At 40.8% G+C, this 19,966-nt stretch overlaps 1 protein-coding gene across 6 annotated transcripts in view; it reads right to left on the bottom strand.

The window, feature by feature from the left end:
• LOC118235190 (leucine-rich repeat and calponin homology domain-containing protein 2-like) overlaps positions 1-15,506 on the bottom strand; it is a 36,126-nt gene extending 20,620 nt beyond the window's left edge. Inside the window, exons 1-6 of one of the 6 annotated variants that reach the window (XM_035432323.1) lie at positions 15,195-15,506; positions 3,194-3,338; positions 2,026-2,152; positions 1,625-1,730; positions 1,065-1,201; positions 645-775 (exon numbers count right to left, since the gene is read on the bottom strand). In XM_035432323.1, coding sequence (XP_035288214.1) covers positions 645-775; positions 1,065-1,201; positions 1,625-1,730; positions 2,026-2,152; positions 3,194-3,338; positions 15,195-15,435 — 887 coding nt within the window. In that variant the 5' untranslated portion in view covers positions 15,436-15,506. Of the gene's footprint in view, positions 1-644; positions 776-1,064; positions 1,202-1,624; positions 1,731-2,025; positions 2,153-3,193; positions 3,339-12,345; positions 12,506-15,194 lie in introns of those variants that run through there. The other 5 variants (XM_035432324.1, XM_035432319.1, XM_035432321.1 and 2 more) reach the window with 5 other exon arrangements.
• Positions 15,507-19,966: the final 4,460 nt, after the last annotated feature.

Genomic DNA, 19,966 nt, shown 5'->3' with positions numbered 1-19,966 from the left:
GATATGATTTGTCCTCTCAGCACTACTTTAGCTGTTCCCCACAGTAATGTGGCAGAGGTATTTGGAGAGTAGTTTATTTTCATGAATCGTAAATGGTAAATGGACTGCATTTATATAGCGCTTTTATCCAAAGCGCTTTACAATTGATGCCTCTCATTCGCCAGAGCAGTTAGGGGTTAGGTGTCTTGCTCAAGGACACTTCGACATGCCCAGGGTGGGGTTTGAACCGGCAACCCTCCGACTGCCAGACAATCGGTCTTACCTCCTGAGCTATGTCGCCCCATTGAAGGATGTCCATTTTATATAATAATTATATAATTATTATATATAAATAAATTAAATTAAATTTAGCTCTTTGTCTGTGTATTCATTCAAATAAATATGGGCGGCCAGTTCCATTAGCTCTCCAGAGGAGAATGTGTGACACCTTATTTTCAAGAAGAGGCAATTTTCAGAGCTTCAAGGCTTTCTAGTTAATCTTACGTTTATCTTAGCTATGTTATTGCCACCATCTCAAAACTAACAGGACACCTGAAATGGAGAGCATTCTGTACGGCTGGAGAAAGAAGTTGTGTAGTTTGTTGCGTTCTCTGGAAATGTGTGCTATGTTGGAGTAATCCAACTTAGAGTACAACCAATCGCACCTGTCTGTCAGTGGCTGTGGAAGGCAACGTTTGGCCAGAGATGGGAGGTCAAGGGAGTCTGGCTTCTTGTCCATTCTGCAAGCTTGGATGTTCAGATACTTGAATATATGCACTTTACCCTTTAGGCAAATCTGAAGAATGATATAGAGAAACATTTGACAACTCAAACATCACATGACCACGTATTACTATATTTAAAAAAATACATGTGAAAATTCAACACAATTGCATTGAGCTCCAATGAAATGTGCAACATGCACATGGTGGAAGGTGCAATGCAATATCCACTAACTGTGAGAACAAATCCTTCCTCTAGAGGGCACCATTTCTCTAGCTTTGTCAAGAGGATTACAGGAATTTTCCTTTTTATTAAAGAAAAAACAGATTGGCAGATCTGAAGGCCATACAGGATACACAGACCTGCGCAGGTGGTGACTGCATGGGGTTGTTGTCCAGGACAATATGCTGCAGCTGCCTCATTCTCCTGTAAATGGTAGGAATCTCTGTGATCTTGTTGCAAGAGAAGTCAAGTCTGATGAGTGGCAAGTCAGCTAGCTCTGCAAGGGAAAGGAAAAAGGACTTGTTTTTGCTCTTCTGGCAGAGGACAGGCAGAGTAATGAATAAATGAGACAGAAGAGGGGGTGAGTGAGTAGAGAAAGAGGAATAAGAGAGGAGGTCAGAGGCAAGAAACTTGGTAGAAAGAGTGCATAAGAACTAGAAAAACTGACAGAAATGTACATAGGAAGGTAGTGTCAAGTCAGAGGGAACCTGTCAGACAAGAGAGAGAGTAGGGAGAATGAGGGATGATGAAGGTAAGGAGAGATTAATGTTTAGGGAGGGCTGGAGTGAGAGAGGAAGTGAGAAAGTAGGGAGAGGACAAGGAGAGTGATGGAGGGATGGAAAGGACTGAGTTGAGTGAGAGAAGAGGGAGAGGGCAGTAAGAAACGAGGGACACAGAAGTTGGATTTTGGGTGCAGTACCCTCAGGCAGCACCTCCAGGCAGTTTCGCCTCATGTTGAGTTCCTGTAAGGCATGGAGGTCTCCTATCTGAGATGGCAGGACCTGGATCTCATTGCAGCTGATATCCTGAGGACAGCAGAGATCAGGAGCTCACCCTCAGCCCATAGAGAAGCGGGTCTGATTCTGTGACACAGCTCACACAGACACATAAACTCAAATATATGCCCGCACACATAAACCTGCCCAAACAGATACACAGAATCATCCAAGCAAGTCCATGAGAAAATAAACTGCACACCTGACCTCACATTGAAAATCAGTGCTGACATACAAGCATAGAGAAAAATACAAACTCACAAAAACAGCGTTACATCCTCTACAACAGGTACACAGACTATGCAACATATCTTTCTGTGCTCACCAGTTCCATGAGGTCCTTGGCTTTCCCGATTTCTTCAGGGATTGAGAATAGTTTGTTGTTGCTCACAACCAACACTTTAAGGGGAAGATTGAACAAGTACTTTGGCAGTGTTGAAAGAAGATTCCGACTGCAAAGTAGGAAAGTAAAATTTTTTTTAAAAAGCTTCAGAGACTTTGCAATGACAGGTACACCGAGTAGGTCCAGACATTTTCTGCAAAGGACTATGACGAGCACAGCAATAACTTTTCCATGAGAATACTGTGATTGGAACAGCAAAACCACTTAAAGCTACTACCATAGTCTCCCGTAACTATATTAACCCATTATCTATGCTCTAGCTTGTGGTGAAGACTCACAGACTAGAGGAAATTCGGAAGGTTCACTGAAGTGTGGACATTATCTATCAGAAGTTTCAGGGCTCTTCTCTGCTTAATGGCTGTGTCGTGAGGCCACCTGCACAAAGTTAATAAAATCATAAATAAAAAAAGAGACCCAAAAATGTGTGCAAGAATATGGTGCTTATTCTGAAAGAGGACAGGGGACTGGTAATTGTGTTCCCACTGGGAGGAAGCCAGTAGACCTGCAGCACCAGAGTAGCGTTCACAATGACAGAAAACACCAAATAATTCCAGACTTGAGGTAGGACCCGTTCCATTCCATCCCTGTTCCATTCACACTATAAATGGTCTTAACCCCAGCAAAAAGTTGGAGGATACTGACATCCTGTTCAGCAAATGCCTGCATTTCAGTGCATGACTCTTCGGTTTCATAATAAGCAGAAGTTCCACAGCATGGGTTCACCCTCACCATTGAAAAAGCAGAACATCAGGAATTGAAACTGAAACAGGACTACTTTCACAATAAAACAATATCAATATTGACCAGCTGGAGCGGACAAACTAGGAGACTGAGAAAACAAGCTGCTACTCCATGATGAAGTTGGGAGTGAACCGTCATGCACCCAAAAAGTCAACCAATCACAATGATTTGTTTTAGAGAGCAAGGCCATGCAAGCCTGTAGAGAACTGGTAGCTTCACCTATACTGCTCTGTAAATTACAGGCTTGAAATGACCAATCAAATAGCATGACATGATGTGTTAGCTCTACTCATTATGTGATACATGAAGCCTCTCCCTCTCCCATCACTAGAGCTAGTGCCCCACTGACCTGATGTTCAGGTAGGTTAACATCTGCAGGTTGATGATGGCCTCTGGGATGCATTTTATACAGTTGTGGTACAGGTTTAACGACTCCAAAGGGGAAAAGTGGCAGACCTCTGGGGGTATTTCCGTGAACCTGTTCCTTGAGAGATCTGTGACACAAAAAGAGGGGTGGAAGGTCGGAAAGAGGGTCAGAGGTGAGGTTCATCCATGCACAGTGCACATATCCTGTAATGAACCCCAAAATGGGTTGAGCTATTATGTGCTTTTATTGTCTCGCTCACAACTTACTGTACCATAGTATATTGCTCAGGAGGAACAGTCTTTAAATTGAGACTGACAGTACATGGTAGTTCCATCCAGTTAGGAGTTCATTAAATCTCACACTCTATGCATTTACCAGTTTCACTTTGCAAACCTAGTTTGTTTAGTGAGTTTGACACTCAAATCTCTTGTGTCAGGATAAAATAGATACATCCGAGTGATTCTGAGTACACTGAGTACACCTGTGGGACAAGTCAGTTATTATTTGGGGGCAGACAGGCCTGAGGCAAAACAGTATTCTCGTCGTCCCAATTCGAGGTTTGAGAATCAGAGCCATTTCTGGCGTGTGGGGATCTTTCTCACTGCCAGAGGTGGGGGATAAGTTAAGCCTTCTTCGTTTGATGAAGCTGTGTGGGGATAATGATGAGTGAATCTTTTTGCAGGTGTGGAATGCTGTAATGTGTGATGCATTCCATGATCTGGGCAGGTCTGCAGAACACTAGGCAGCACCGTCCATCAGACTGCAGAGTCACCGGGCAGGGCCCCATCATCACAGTCCGGCCACAATTCAAGTGCTTTAGCCACCGCTGCTGTCAGGAAGCCAGGCCCAATTTCATATTTATTTTTGATCAATAATTCATTAGGCACTACTCCAGAGCCTGTCGGCACACTTCTGTCCATATCAATATCAACGCACACCAAATGATGACCAACTCACAACAACCCTGCACCCAATTTTGAAGGGTAATCCTGTTATTTCCCAGGAACAAATGAAAAGAAATAACTTCACATACACAAGCTGCTTCTGCAAGAGAGAAGCAGTGCAGAGTAAACCTAACTATTGACTTATTAACACTCACTGGGCTTCAGCACCCAAGTACAGAGGCATACCTTTTTAAAAGAAGGGGGAAGAAATCAAGAGGAAAAAAGAACTTCCCATACCAGTGGAATAGTTAGAAACAGGCAGGTAGTAGCTGGTAACTGGAGTTGCCGTGGGTGTGGGTATATTGTTGCATTTGCTATGGTACTTACTTATTTTATTAATACAACTGTCATCCAGCCTGTCCATAATGTTTGGGACAAATATATAGATTTTTTTTTTCTTGATTTGGCTCTGTATTCCAATTTTTGATTTGTAATCAAACAACTCACACGTGGTTAAAGTGCAAACTCTCAGCTTTTATTAAAGGGTATTTTTAAAACATATTTTGGTTTCACCATGTAGAAATTACAATACTTTCCATACTGTACATAGCCCCCACTCCCATTTCAACTTTTTAAATTTGGGATGGTCCACATTCACTTAAGGACGGTAAAAAAATTTCTTGGGATGGTACCGGGACAATGGTGAAAAAAGTTAGCCTGAAGCCCTGGATTTAAGTACCCACCCTGATCCAGCTAGGGTACTCATTCACAACGTGTACCACAGGGCCTGCATGGTGTCCATTCAGAATACTCACACACTGATCTGTGTGTGGTAAATCCATTTAGGCTACCATTTACCATTTGATCTACTTACTTATGACTCCACTACACTCTAACTCCGCAAAATACACTCATATCATATATGCTCTCGTTCTGTTCTTTTTTTGGGGGAACATAACAAAACTAGGCATATATAGGGATAGGAGATGAACTATACAGGAATGCAATCATTCTGATAACGTGGTCTACTCGCTAATGTTACCACCATACACTGCATTTCCCAGGCATAATGTCTCAGTGCCTGTGCAGGGACACCGTGCGGCACAGCAGGGAACGTCATCTGCAGTATCTCAGCGTGACACGGACTCCATGGCAACCGTACGGCCGCGCCAGAGGGAGGGGCAAAGGAGAGTCTGTCTGCATCTGCGAGACGCACACATGCACGTGACACCATCCACACCCACCTTCTCACACACGTGCAAACGCCCAGCCAGAAAATAAAAAAACGTGAAACATACAGTACACCAAACATACACAACAGCAAACTCCTCCAGCCGCACAAAGAATCACACCACACACAGAATGCAGCACCACCCACTTCACACTCATGAGCCCAGATAGATCATATACTTTCTCACAATAAACACACAGTATGATGTGGTGGTGCCGTGCATGCAGTGTCAGGGTGAAGTATTTTTCCTGTCATGAGAAATGTAAAAAGAGGGGGGGGGGGGGGGGGGGGGGGGAAGTAATTTTCAGCAGACAATGAAACCAGACTGTTCCCTTAATGTTTCTTCGCACACACGGCCTTTCCTTAGCTTACATTTTCAGGAAGCTGGGCGACTATGAGCAAGACTATCACTCTACTTAACATACTGTGCTGTGATATGCAGTGTCTCCTACCAATAGAATGCAGTCAGCTAAACTGGGGACACATTTTCAGAGGCCCAGAGAGGAAGGGAGGAGGTTCAGTTGCATCCTCACAAACAAAACCCAGTATGCATGCTTCTCTATGTATTACACATCTTCCTTAGAGGTGTGGAACCTAACAAACTGGTTCCTGTGTGGGAGGGCTCTGACCACAAGCTTGTTAAATTCACGTCTTTGGCCCGAGACACCTGTGAAGGGAGGAGGGACCAAGCGGCCAATAAAATCCCTCATACCAATCCACCGCAGCTCCAGGTCTGATTCGGCCCATACAATCTGATAACAGGGCCTTCATAAATTCCTTGGATTGTTGCAGGAACCAAGGCTGTGCCTTTGCTGTGCACTGTATATCCTATACGGGCAACTCATATGCACACTTTAATAACAGAAAAGGGTGGGCTCTATGCATACAGCCGAGTCTGAGAAAGTGAGGCGTACTCTCTGTTAGACTAACACTATGTTGGATGTGTATGCCCTTTCCTGTACATGTGAATCACTGAGATGTCATTAAAGATGCTGACCAGCACAAGGCGACAGACAAACATTGGCAGTTGATCAACAGCACAAATATAAACTTCCTTGTAGTAGCGCTGCTTGACTGCCAAAGCCATTTGTACATTACTGTATGTCCGCGTTAGCCTTTCAGTGGAGGAATATCAAAATTTAAAATTTAAAGGTGTTTTTATTCCCTTCCTGTGGCTCAGGAGAGACATCTGGTGTGAGCTCCTCCTTAACAAATGTAAATAACAAGAACCCAAGGTATGCATCTAGTAAGCCCCAAAATGGTGTAAAAAAAGCCATGAAATGCAGACAACCCCCAGCTGATTTGGTGCTCATGAAACACCCCCACCCCTGCAAACCCACATAATTCAGGTAAATTTCAAACAGACGCCTGTCATGTGCCCAGAAGTCTCAATCTGCCTGGAGACAGTGGATCTCTGCCCTGGACGCAGCTGAGACAGTTCTGAGGAGTAAGCTGATTACAGAGCAAACAAACCACCAAACACCGGAAAGTGGCAGGTCCAAAAGGGAGCTTTGCGATTTTCAAAAAGCTTTCTCGCAGGGCTGGCAGGGACATTACAACCACCCCGCCACACTCACTCCACCCCACCCCACACCTGCCCAACCCTGCTTTACACTGCAGATGAGGATCTGATCCTGGGTTTCTCACTAATTTGGGCAGAGGACCAGGACCTCACTGAAAGCACCTCATGTGTGCATGTGGTGCAATACTGAAACTGAAAACAAGACTGATCCCCACATGATCAGAAAGAATAATCCCTGCATTGAAAACTGGACAGCGGTGGTTGGGCCTGAGCAGAGAGCACAATGACCACCCAATGAATGTGCATTAATCCAGCAGTGACAGCCAGACACACAGCACAGGTCATGCTGAACCACTGAGTTTCCTGGCTTTGGCTCTGTGCCCCATGAATGCTTCTGCTAGAACGATAATTGTGCACTACACACCATTCTATACGTTTTTGTTTGTGAGATTCTTGCTTTCGAAATATGCTAGCAAGTGAATTATTTTTGGACCCCAAGCCCTGCTTGTGGTGTGCTGTTGAGAGAACAAGCCTAAAGCAGACACTGACGACCACAAAGACCCTCATCTGGCCACTTTAAAGCCAACTACCACCAGCACACAATCTGACAAATACATCAATGTACTTCTATAGAGACACAATCAGATTAATGCAGTAATCTCTCTCTCACCCCCCCCCACCCTATCCGACCCCTCCCCCTACTCAGTGAAGGGCTCCACACGGAACATTAGATTCTAAACATCAGAGCCACTCGAGGATTCTCCAGCAAGAATCTGAATCTTAAATATGATTCATGTACAGATTATATTAAGCAAAGTAGGAGGATGCAGATGAATTACACTGATTATTTCTAAAATAGGAGGGTATTTCCATAATACCTTTCTCAATATCAGATTTTAAAAGCTTTCTGAAACTTGGCAAACAGCAGCAAAAGAGCCCCCAATCTAATCTATTCAGCAGGGTACATTCATAAGTGAAACAATGGCAAAGCCAGCGGTTCTGTCACAATCATATTCACTAATGGGACAGTGTCTTCCACAGAGCTAGGGAGTGGGAAAAACTATTTTCTGACGATGGGGATGTTTAGTTCTTCCCTTACAAAAATGTATATTTTCCCACATAATGGGATCCAATAATTTGACATTCTTGAATGGTCATTTTGTGAAGGCACTCCTGCTATTATTTTTTTTAAATTATATTCAGCATGTAGCTACACCCATGATTTTAAGAATAATGATAACACTGGCTTATTTGATACATTACAAACTGAATTATTTAAATTACAAATGTGCAATATATTGCAGTTTATATTGAGAAATGAATTTAATAATATATACACGTGTTGCAAAATATATAAATTAATTCCACGTTTGTCTCAGGATACAGTACATATGAATATAATCAACAAGACATATTTTATAAAGAAAAAATGACTACAGGTAAAGTCCTGTAATTTGTTAATGTAGAAACCAACTTGTATAAAGAATACCCTTAAATAAATTCTGAGAACCTGCACTTTAACCACGTGAAATGTTTGACTACAAATCTAAAATTGCAAAGTACAGCACCAAATCAAGAAGAAAAAAAACTATTTGTCCCAAATATTATGGAGCTCACTGTATATGTCATATTGATGACTGCCAGTCTGACAGGCCAAAACCAGCTGCCTCCTACTGTTTTATCTCAGGTCTGTGATGCAGTAGCATTCAACGTCACTCTTAACAAAGGTCTCACATACTCCCGCCACACACGTACGTACGCACACACGCACGCACAAACACACACACACACACACACACGCACGCACGCACAACCCTGGTACGGGTCCATAGGTTCACAGTGCTCTTTGGTTCTTTAAGAAGGTGGGGCCAGTAACACCTCAAACAACAGCCACTAACACACATCATTCAGATTCACAGCCATGGGTGAACTTTCATTTTCTGTTTTCCATGAAAGCACATCCAAGACACACCACTACACAGATTATACAGGAAGTCTGTTCAGTCATGCAATTGTATGATGTCAGTATTTATCCATCAAAGGCCTTTATCCATGTCCACAGTCTCCTGAGCTCCCTCTCTGACTTGAGGATCTAGAGAGAGACAAACATGCAGGCTCCAAACCCACAATACCATGTTAATGATAGACAATTTAGTCCAATGCTTCCCTATATGTGCTCTATCCCCATATAAACGTCACAGTTTCATTTCCACAGTAGTGGTCTTCGGCAGAATACTGATGTTGAGAACACAAAATAAATCAGACTGATAGCACTGTGCACAGTCACCAGACAGGAAACTCATGTACAGAACATGACTTATCATTTTGTGGCTTACTGTAGTTTCCACATTTCAAAGTGTCACGTTTTTGTACAATAAAAAGCACCTGATCCAATTTTGGCTGGTCAAAACAAAACAGTAGTGCTGCTACTGTTCTTCCTGACGTGAGTTTTCTTTTGATGCTGCTCAACATAGCTCGGCTACAAGTAAGCAAGGCCTCAGTCAGACTCAGGTTAAACACTGGAAATTTGAAATTACACAGGAGGTTTTCAGGTCTGTGTTTAAGGAAACAACCACTAAATCAGTGCTCCTATTGGAAAGACTTTGAAGTGAACTGATCCAAGGGTAGAAAATGGTGCCTTTGTGCACCATCGGCCCCTGGCCCATTCCCATTGCCTGAACAAACCATCTGCATTGCAACACGGCACAGACTTTTCCCCATCTGTCAATGCCTCCAGCGCTCCAGCAGGGGAGAGCCACCACCAACAGACTACTCAAGCAGCCACAGACAGGAGGGCTCCTCATCCATTCAAGGATTTCCCTCACAAAAGAGGTGTTCAGAAGTTTTGACATTTAAAGTCATACTATCTAGAAAACAGGCAAAAGCATTTGATGTGTGCATGTTATGATGTGAAAGACTTCCTTTCTTTTATCATCATCTTCAGCATTCACCACAATCCTCAGTACCCCCAGCCTCTGCCTTCGTCTTTCTTTATTTAGTCAGTCTGGAATGGTCGGCCATGTTCCAAACTTCAAGATCCGTTCAACCAAGGGATTCCTTTTTCATACACTGGCTAAAAAAGCCATAGATTCATGACATTACATTTCTATTTGACTTTCCATTTCTATTGCATTAGAGGTTTTATAATTCCTGAACATTAATGAACCGTGTATAATGCCTGTACATTAATCAACTCCTAATACAGGGGTCCCTGTGGCCTACAGAGAGGTACACAGCCAGCAGCCATACCACCATCCTGGTTAGTACTCGGATGGGAGACATCTAGGGAAAAGTTGCTACTGAAAGTGGTGTTGGTGGGCCAGTAGGGGGCAATCTTCTCTCTGGTCACATAAACCCTAATGCCTGTGCAGTGATGGGGACACAGTGCTGTATGAGATGTCGTCTTTTTTGGATGAGATGTTAAACTGAGGTCCTGACTCACTGTGGTCATTAAAGATCCCATGATGCTTATAGAAAAGAGTAGGGAGTTCCCTGGTGTCCTGGCCAAATTCCCAACCTGGTTTTCACAATCTGCCATCTAATCATCCACTAGTTTAATTGGCAAAAAAAAAAAATTTCTCCCTCTCCATCTCAGCTGAGTGTTCTGGTACAAAATGGCTGCTGTGCTACACATGGTGGTGGCTGAGGTGAGTTCCCCCACAATCACTGTAAAAAGCACTTTTGAGTTTCGATTAAAAGCCCTATATAAATGTAAGAAATAATTATTATTTCCCAGGTTCTGTGAGGCCTGTATAAGATGCCATAAGTCACTGGAAATGTATCAGAAGAGAGTATGCATTTCAGCTGCATAAGTTTCATTTTTAAAAAAAGAAAGATCATTTTACCCACGGTAATCAAGTGATCACAGATGATACATAATGCAACAAGGGACTGGTAACTGAAACCAGACAGACCACACGTGCTACATTCTACTCTAAATCTAGAGATTCCTCCCCACGTGGTTGGGGTAGGCCTATATCTTTGGCCTACTGCCTTAGAATTTCAGTACACAGAGCAGAACAATGGTAAAGAGCTGGTAAGCACACCGCACAGTCAGAAACCTTCAGCTTTTCAGCCTGGAGCCCTCTGTGTCATTAAAATAACAATCAAGATTAAAAGACTTCCTGAGAAGTTCCCAATTAATGAACTGAAAACTGATCTTAGAACTTTACAGGCATTTTTCAATTCATGAATTAAATTTCAATCCAGTCATTTTGTGAATTAACTGAATTTTAAATGGAATTGACCTTAACAATGGTATCAAGTCTGCTCTGCCTATCGATGAATTCAGTGATTTAACTGATAATTGTTAAATTGATATCTTGGATAATAATGACCAAATTAAATCAAATAAATATATTTTACATGTTGGGAAAGAGAGGTGTTTTAACTGCTGATGCACTTCGGTATTCAGAGTGCCGGACGTCAAATGAGGGTGTTAACGGTTTAAACTGCAGGATTTGGAAAATTAAAACATATTTCACATAGTCCTTACCTTGCTGACAACACCCTGAACAAAGATCCATGTGCAGTGGTTGTTGCTGCTTTATTTAAATTACGTTACAAGCCAAGAATACAATTTTTTCTTAGATCTAAAACAGCCATAAGCTAGAAATCCGGCCTAATGCCAGTGAACGTCAAGCCCTGTTGTCCTCAGCTGAACACAGCAAAGAGAAACATCATAAACCCTAACTAGGTTATTGTGGCAAACACGCCTGCCACAGGCCACCGAAGTGACTTTTCTTGGGGCCCTCCAGCACAGAGACACAGGGTGATGATGTTCAAGCAGTCCACATTTATTTGCAAGGGTTTGGCAAGATGGTACAGCCAAATGAGCAGATGTAAAAACCCTGTCATGACAGAGAAGCCTCCCCTGTGTGGGTGGGGATGGCAGATTTAAGCTGTGCGCAGTGATTACTTCACTACTTACAGGTGCAGCCACTCCTGTTCCTGGGTCCAATTAGCCTGGCCAATTATCTAATTCTTAACCAATTATCCAATTGGCCAGGTCTAATTAGCTTGACCCAGGGCAGGTGTGGCTGCTTAAACCAGCCATCCCCACACCACAGTTATGTTTTAAGCATTTTTGGACTTTCTTTCCTTAGAGCTTGCTTATATGTTGTACATAAATTGTTAACAGCAACAGTAGGTTCTAAATTCAAAACAAAATTGAAGTAGTTCCAGAACAGGACATCTGCCAAGTGTTAAATCAAATCTTACTGATTGTGTATTAGTCAAAGTGACATTTTTTTTGCCACCATCACATTCACACTGCTGTCCCACAGCTGAAATTCTTAAAATATGATCTGTGACTATATGTTTTTTTTACTTTTTATTATTATTATTTTTTTTAAACAAATTCCCTTAAGAGTACCATACTAAAATAAAAAATAAAATTAGATTTAATTGCATTTTATATCTAGCTAAAAATGAAATTAGTCAGTGTTACATTTTGCAATTTAGTCATTTGTTAGCCCGAACGCAAGTTATTACTCACAGCTTTTATCCCTGCAATGCAAGCATGTCGCAAGCATGTCATCGGTGTGAAAGCAAAAGGCAACTGAGGCGACACAAAATGGTTCACAGCCTGCAGGCAGGGCCATATATCACAGCCTGTCTTATTATAAGACCAGGAGCTTTACAGGGGCCGCTGTTTCACAGGAGAAGAAAAAATACAATCAGGCAAACATGGTGACAAGCATGCAGGCAGTTCTGCTGAATATGTAAAGACTCACAGGTAATAGTTGATACTTTTCCAGTCATGCTGCATCACTGTGTACGGGAAGCATCTTGGAGTAAACTCTCCAATTATAAACTAATTCTACTCCTTGAATCATATTGTTGCTTAAGCTACTGGGATCTACTCCATATTACACATCCAAACAAAGAGCACATCGCATTCTCAACACTTTGTTGCTGCCATACTCTTGCAAATCTATAAGAAAGTTGTGCGAATTTATAGCAAGACGACAGTGATATCACATCATGTTTAAGTGCAAAGTAGCCAAATCTTTTAAGAACTTTTAAAGGCAAACAGTTCCTGCTTTTAGCACTGTACCTCAGCATGAGTCATATTAACATAAATAGCAAAAGAACTTCCTGTCATGACAACCTCTCACGACTTCTCAGTAGTTTAGTGCACTAAAGCTGAAGTTGCATTGCTCAGAGAACTTCTACCCACATTGAACTGAGCAATGATATACAACATCCTTCATGAAAATGAGCAAAAAGTTGCATGCAATTGTAGGAAATAAACAATACATAATGGTTCACATTTTCTACTACTTACTTTCACTCACACTTCATTGAAAAGTTAGTTTTTTTTAACTGTCTAGGATGCTGAGTTTTATTGGGGTTAATTGAGTCCATTTATGTCACCCAAGACTTGCAACTCTAGGTATCCAGATTATGGCTTTTGCTCACTGGGTATTGTTTTATGACAAAGTAACCAGAGACTTTGAGAAATCATGCAGGCCCTACTCCCCTTACTGAAACACTTCAACCCCCTTTCTCACTCACACTCAGTCCCTGTCTTCCTAAATGACTCGGCTTGATGCTCTCCCATATGTGGAGTTCCTGACAGTCTGGAACAGTCTCAGTTGTCCCCAAAAAAGACTGAAATGTGGCATGGCCATGCCAACCATGTGTGAGGGACCCTGGCTCAACCAACAACAACCCCTTTGTTTTTGTTTGTATTTTACCACTAAAGTATGATTTCATCGAAGAAGGCTTATTTGAAGATCTGCCTGAGCAATAAATGGAGAGCAGTTCATGACAAAGTATATTGCCAGCAATGAGAATGTCAGTTGGGAATGCTGGACCATGTAAGCTCCCCCAGATTCCATTTAAATTCTGTAAGGGGGAAAGAAAATCATTGAGTGGTTCTGCACTTCAAAACATAGCAATGTAGCATCTGTGGTAGTTTGCCTCACATTGCTTGTTCCTCGTCTTGCCCCTAATTGTCCTGTACTTTGTTTCTGCTTTTTGTGAGGAGAAATAAGTAATGTCCCAAAGAACTTTTATATTTGGACACAAATTTATTTAGGGGCAAATATTATTGGGAGAGAAAATACTGCATGTGTAATAATGACAACAGTGGCGATTAAACGGAATTTCTTAATCAATGAATAAACAGGTTTATATATATATATATATATATATATATATATATATATATATATAATAATATATGTACACACACTGAGCATATGCTCAGGAAAACTATATACTGAGCATACGCTCATTGTTTTGCGTACTGACATACGCAAAACAATGGAGTGAATAAAATAAATGTGAAACGTTTCAGCGCTGAAGAGAAAACGTCGACTTTAAGAGAAAGAAATCAGCAATAAAAGCGCTGATCCGGCACATAACCATTCATGCACATGCTACATGTAGACCGCTTTACCCTTTCTTACTGCAGTAAAACCCGATGAATGATAATGCAACTTTTAAAAATTTGGCTTCTAAATCCTATGTTTATTTCGAGAATACCATAAGCTTTTGAAATTCCACATAAAGTTACAACGCGCAATTGATTTATGACTCATCTTCTGGTGACACTTTACCACGTGAATAAATCATAAAGCGAATCATACACCATTTAATATTTTCAGCCGTCTAAAAGAAAACAATGCAATGACACAGTATGTTTAAAAAGTGATCCTGATTTCGCTCAGAGGACGACTGCTACGATCTTTAAAGAACAAAGACCTGGCACGTGAAGTGACAAGCTTATTTCGCCAACTGACGACTGCACAGTTGAACAGACTGATGCTACTGATAGCAGACATCTTTTGTTTTCATATCCTGGGGAGTAACCGCAATGGAATGTTAATTTGTGACATTTAACGTTCGTCTAATACTGTAAAGGTTAGTATCAAAAGGTTTATACTTTGAGTTACAGTATCTGTAGTCTACTGTACCTAAACAGCGATGAATGGCGGTCAATACAAACCCTCAGAGCCCAGAAATTGATGCGCGTACATTTCCATTCATGCGATTGTACTCACTAGAAGAACGTGCAAGTAGACCGTACAAGTACCAAAATAAGTAGAAGGCTACCTGTTCTCTGCATTATTCACAGATTCTCTGCCTAACGATTAGCATGTTGTATATCCTTTTGCTAGCTGAAGAATTGTGAGAAAATAACCTGATTATACCGCACATTTGCTAAAAAAAATTTTTTTTAAATTTAAAAAGAAGAAGAAAGAAAACTGTCGCGAGTATTTAAACAACGGACTTGGCATGAAATGTAGCATAGCTCTTTTTTGCTGTCCATCAAAATCAACTTCCAATTTAGTGCTCAAAAATTGCAGCAGATCACTGCAGTATTCAGAAACTCACCTGCCTGTGTTGTATCAGCAAGATCGTAGCTCGTTCCGGGGTAATCCCTTAATTTCCTCCCACTGAGATTCAGAATCCCCGAGCACACCGCATCCTCCAATGCGCGGTCCGTGCTGCGAGCCGTGAGGTGATAGTTCTGATGCTGAAATATCCCGGGGTTCCAGTGAGGTGCATTCGGGTAGAGATGGCTAAGCAGACCCGTTATTGCTCCTCCACCTCCCTGACTCGCCGCCATTTTCATGTGTTTCAAGTTTTTTTTCCTTTAAATAACAGAGGCAAACCCTTCGCCCATGCGCACAGTGCTGTCAGGGGAACGTCAGTGAAAGGGCCTCGAGAGGCTGGGCGGACGAGGATGGGGGGGCGCGGTGACAGGGTCAGGTGCATGCTAAAATTTGTATCAGTATAGAAAGAAGACTTCATTCTGAATAGGTTTCAAACATTGTTAATCCTTAGTCATTATTATCATTATTATCATCATCATATTATTATTATTATTGTTATTATTATTATTAATAATAATAATAATAATAATAATAATAATAATGATTTTTTTTATTATAGGCTCATAGAGACTAAAGACAGATCACAGAAATTGTTTTCGTTCATTCATTAAGTGGATCATGGCCTGTCTCAATGTCACATATATTTGTATGTCTGGAACCCTCCTCTCTGACGAAAAAACAGATGTACAAACATGAAAACAGATAAAGCCTTATCTTTTACAACACACTCATAACTGTATAGGTGTGGCTCATTGTAACAGCAAAGACTGAAACAGGCCAAAAAAACATGTTGCAAATTGTATTCTAGAAGATGACTTTAAAAGATGTCATCCTTTTTGGTATATATATCTTAAAATGGCAGGAGCAAACAGACCAGCCCTCCTTGTAGAAAGCAGAGTGGGTAAGAGGATGACAGATAGAGGAGGGATGATAGCTCAGGAGCCATGGCAGTGAACAAAACCCCATCTATGCAAGAGGCTTCACATGCAACTTGAGAGTTGGTCACCCAACAGACTGCAAACGATCTCACCTTGAAACCCATTCTTAACATTAAACTAAGTTGTATCAGTTCAGTGCTATGAGTGAGACCATTGAAAGTCTGCCCAAATTGCATGTGGTCTCAGGGCCGGGTCCCTTGTGACAGTCTAGGATGGCGTGGCCTTCCAAGTGTAAACTGTTGCAAAATCACAGAGGCAATATCTTTTTACTCACTAGTTATATATTTCCCATGGCTTAAAATTGACCCTCCTTAGTAAGGGGCAGAATTATGGTATAGTGTTAGAGGGACTTGGTTTATAACTGAAGTCTGCAAATGCAAACCCCTAGTGGAAAACTACTTAAGCAAGGTATTTAACCTGGGATGTAAATATCCTGTTCCCCAGACAATATAACCTCCAGTAATAATCATGTATACCTGGATACAATGAACATTTGTACCAAAGTTTAACCTCACAATTACATGCAAGTGTTCTTCAAGAAATGATCTTTTTTCCTCACAGTTTGGGAAGTTCCATAATGACCCAAATGATCAGACTCATCAAAATTAGGTTGTGAAGAAAACCACTAAGGCTTGTTTCATTTTAAACCATGTTACGGAAAAAAGTTGATTGAACCCAGACCCATCACGTAAGAATAATGTATTCGGTTTGCAGATCATATCAACAAACTCAAAATAGGAAGAAGGTAATGCCTGGTTCCTCCAGGAAGAGAAACAAATGAGCTGTGAGCAGAAAAAAATACGTCTTCAGGAAATTTGGTTGAACCAGACAGCAACAGAGCTTCCTGTTCAAAGAAGGCACCTATAAGTTCCAGCAAGGTCAGAGCTGTACTGGCCTGTTTCCAGTCTTAGTCTGGTTGTACTGTAGTCATACAGTTGAAGCAGGTCATCTGCTATCTTCTTTGGTTGATTCCTCAATTTATATCACTCTGGTGTTTTCAGACTCACCAAAAAAAGACACTTTTGACAGCTTCCAACACAACATAGAACTGAGGTCAGTTTAACTTAAATTTCCTTTGAAATGCATGAACTTAACTCAATAGGCTGCACGATCAATTCCTTAACATACATGTTCCTTTGTGTCACATGTGGTATTAGTTTTCTTGAAGGACATTTCACACAACTCAGTTACAACGACCTTTGAAGTCACAGATAGATACAGTGGGTATAATAAATATACACTCCCCTCCCCCTTGCACTTTTCAAATGAATTTTTTTTCTATAACATGGAATCCCAGTGAATTTATTCATGGATTTTTGATCAAAAGAAAAATACTCTAGAATGTCAAAGTGAAAGCAAACTTTTATCCCTCTTTTAAAGACTTGAAAAGCACTGGATATGTGAGAACCTATCAGCTCTGAAAGTTGAGCATTTTGTCTAATTAGAGGACAGTATTTTGATGAAAACGCGTCAAGTTACTGCTGACGGCCCCAGTCAAATTGTATCGATTTACATTGTTAATTGGCAGTGAATATGCATGGCTGGATTCTATTTTATTAGTGTCTAACCTTACAAAATTTAAAAGACTGAACTGTACATATGGTTGTTGAACACTCAGACACTCTGACAACAGAAAAATAGTTCCTCTGCAGTGCCCTCAGTTTGATAACTCGCTGACAACACATCGAGGGCCACTCACAAATATTTCAAAATATTTTAAAATTGTATTTGTATTTTAATGTATTTTCAAAAGGCTCTAAATACTATTTGAGAAAGTATTTGTTTTACCATTAAAATAATTTAAATAATAAAATACAAAGTATTTCATGTGTAAATGTATTTGAAAATGTTTAGATACAAATTTGAATTTAACTACATTCTCAAATACAAATAAAAATCCATATTTGTATTTGACCCAGGTTTGTTTCATATGCTTGAAATCTGTATTTTAATGTACACCACATGGCCAAAGGTACGTGGACACCTGACATTCAACATCTCATACAAAATTATGGGCAATAAAATGGAGTTTGTCCACCTTTTGCTGCTATAACAACCTCCGCTGTTCTGGGAAAGCTTTATACTAGATGTTGGAGCATTGTTGCAGAGATTTGCTTCCAGTCAGCCAGACGGACATTAGTGAGGTTGGCCACTGATGGGATGATTAGGCCTGGCTCACAGTTGGCTTTCCAATTTATCCAAAAGGTGTTGGATGCTTTTGAGGTCAGGGCTTGTCAAGTTCTTCCACACCAATCTCAACAAAACCATTTATATATGGACCTTGCTGTGTGCCTGAGGGCACTGTCATGTTGAAACAGGAAAGGGCCTTCCCCAAACTGTTGCCACAAAGTTGGAATCGCAGAATCATCTACAACGTCATTGCATTAAGATTTGCCTTATTTGGAACTAAGGCGTGACAGCATACCATTGGTCATATAGTGTATTAAAAACTGCAGAAAGTACAATATTCCTTAGTTTTTCTGTTTCTCTCTTTAACCCAGATGCTGGAAAATGGCGCCTTCTGCTGGTTTCATTTTAAGTGTCACTTAACAACCATAAACCTGCCTCAAAATCAAAGTGAGCAATGAATACTGACAATGTTCAGAAAAAGAAATGGCATTTAAAATACAGCAAGAGATAAATCTTAGCCACAGACTTTTGGAATAGTGATGACTGAAATATACAAATGTAAAACAGAGGCAAGAAAAGAATCTCTTTTAAGATGTTTACCCCCTGAGATCAGTGGATTGTTGTTCATATCAATATATTTCTGCATGAGTATATTTAGTGAGTTTGGATGGATATAGGAAGAATGTATGCATGTATGTATCACAGAAGGTACACAGAGGACACAGGGGATCTTCTTCCTCAAGAAAAAAATCTATAAAAGTAATTCTAACAAAATGACAATGTCAACAAATCACTTTTATATGCATTTAGAAGCATCTATCGGATGCACAAAACACCTATTGCCAATGTTTAAATCTCAACAGTGTAGTAGGGAGGACGCCGCCGTCTCGTCCTCCCCAAACCTCAATAAGCATCCATTCAAATATAACCTCATTACCACGGCTTCTCCTCTCCTTATCTTTTACATTGCAAAAATGACACTTACGTCGGATATCCTCATTAACAGCATTAGACCAATCAGCCTTCAAAATGAAAAATGACATACTACAGTATACACCCAATTAAAATACAGTATATGGGAGGGATTGATCAAGTGTCTCAATGCGTGCAAGCTGCCATTCTTAGTTACAGGAGTGTGAGGAGATTTCATGAAAGATACAGAGAGAAGAATGTGATAAAATATTTATGCAAATTTAAGTAAATAAGCCATTTTTAATTTAAGTCTTTTAACTCTTTTTGGTGGAAGGGAGGCCAAACCCCCCACAATTATTAGACAAAAAATTCTGTCCTCCCTCCCGTTTTCACACCCTCCAGCTGTAATATCTGTGCTTAAACAAAGTCCTAAATTCACCTGGTGAAAAACTCCAGGAACAGTGGGTGTCTAGGTCCACAGACTTGTGGCATAAATTGAGCATCCTCTGATCTAGAGAGCTCTTTCAAATATCATGAACTGACCTGTCCTTTGAAGCTGGAGGGCTCTTGGTGCATTGAAGAATAGTGAAGTCAGTTCACCATTCATTGGTTGGAAGCCATAGTCACGCTGCAACCACGGTCAAAGATCTTCGAACAATCCAAGATACGCCACACAAAGTTATTTACCCTTATTAAAATTCTATCTCTGCCGAACGAAGTGTGAAACTTAACATGACGTTTTCACCATTCTTGATTATTATACGTAGAAACATGGTATCTGTATCCTACT

The sequence above is a fragment of the Anguilla anguilla genome, chromosome 9, assembly GCF_013347855.1.
Source record: "Anguilla anguilla isolate fAngAng1 chromosome 9, fAngAng1.pri, whole genome shotgun sequence".
Taxonomy (NCBI): Eukaryota; Metazoa; Chordata; class Actinopteri; order Anguilliformes; family Anguillidae; genus Anguilla; species Anguilla anguilla.
The sequence above is the reverse complement of the archived record's forward strand: the minus strand, read 5'-3'. Positions and strand labels throughout refer to the sequence as shown.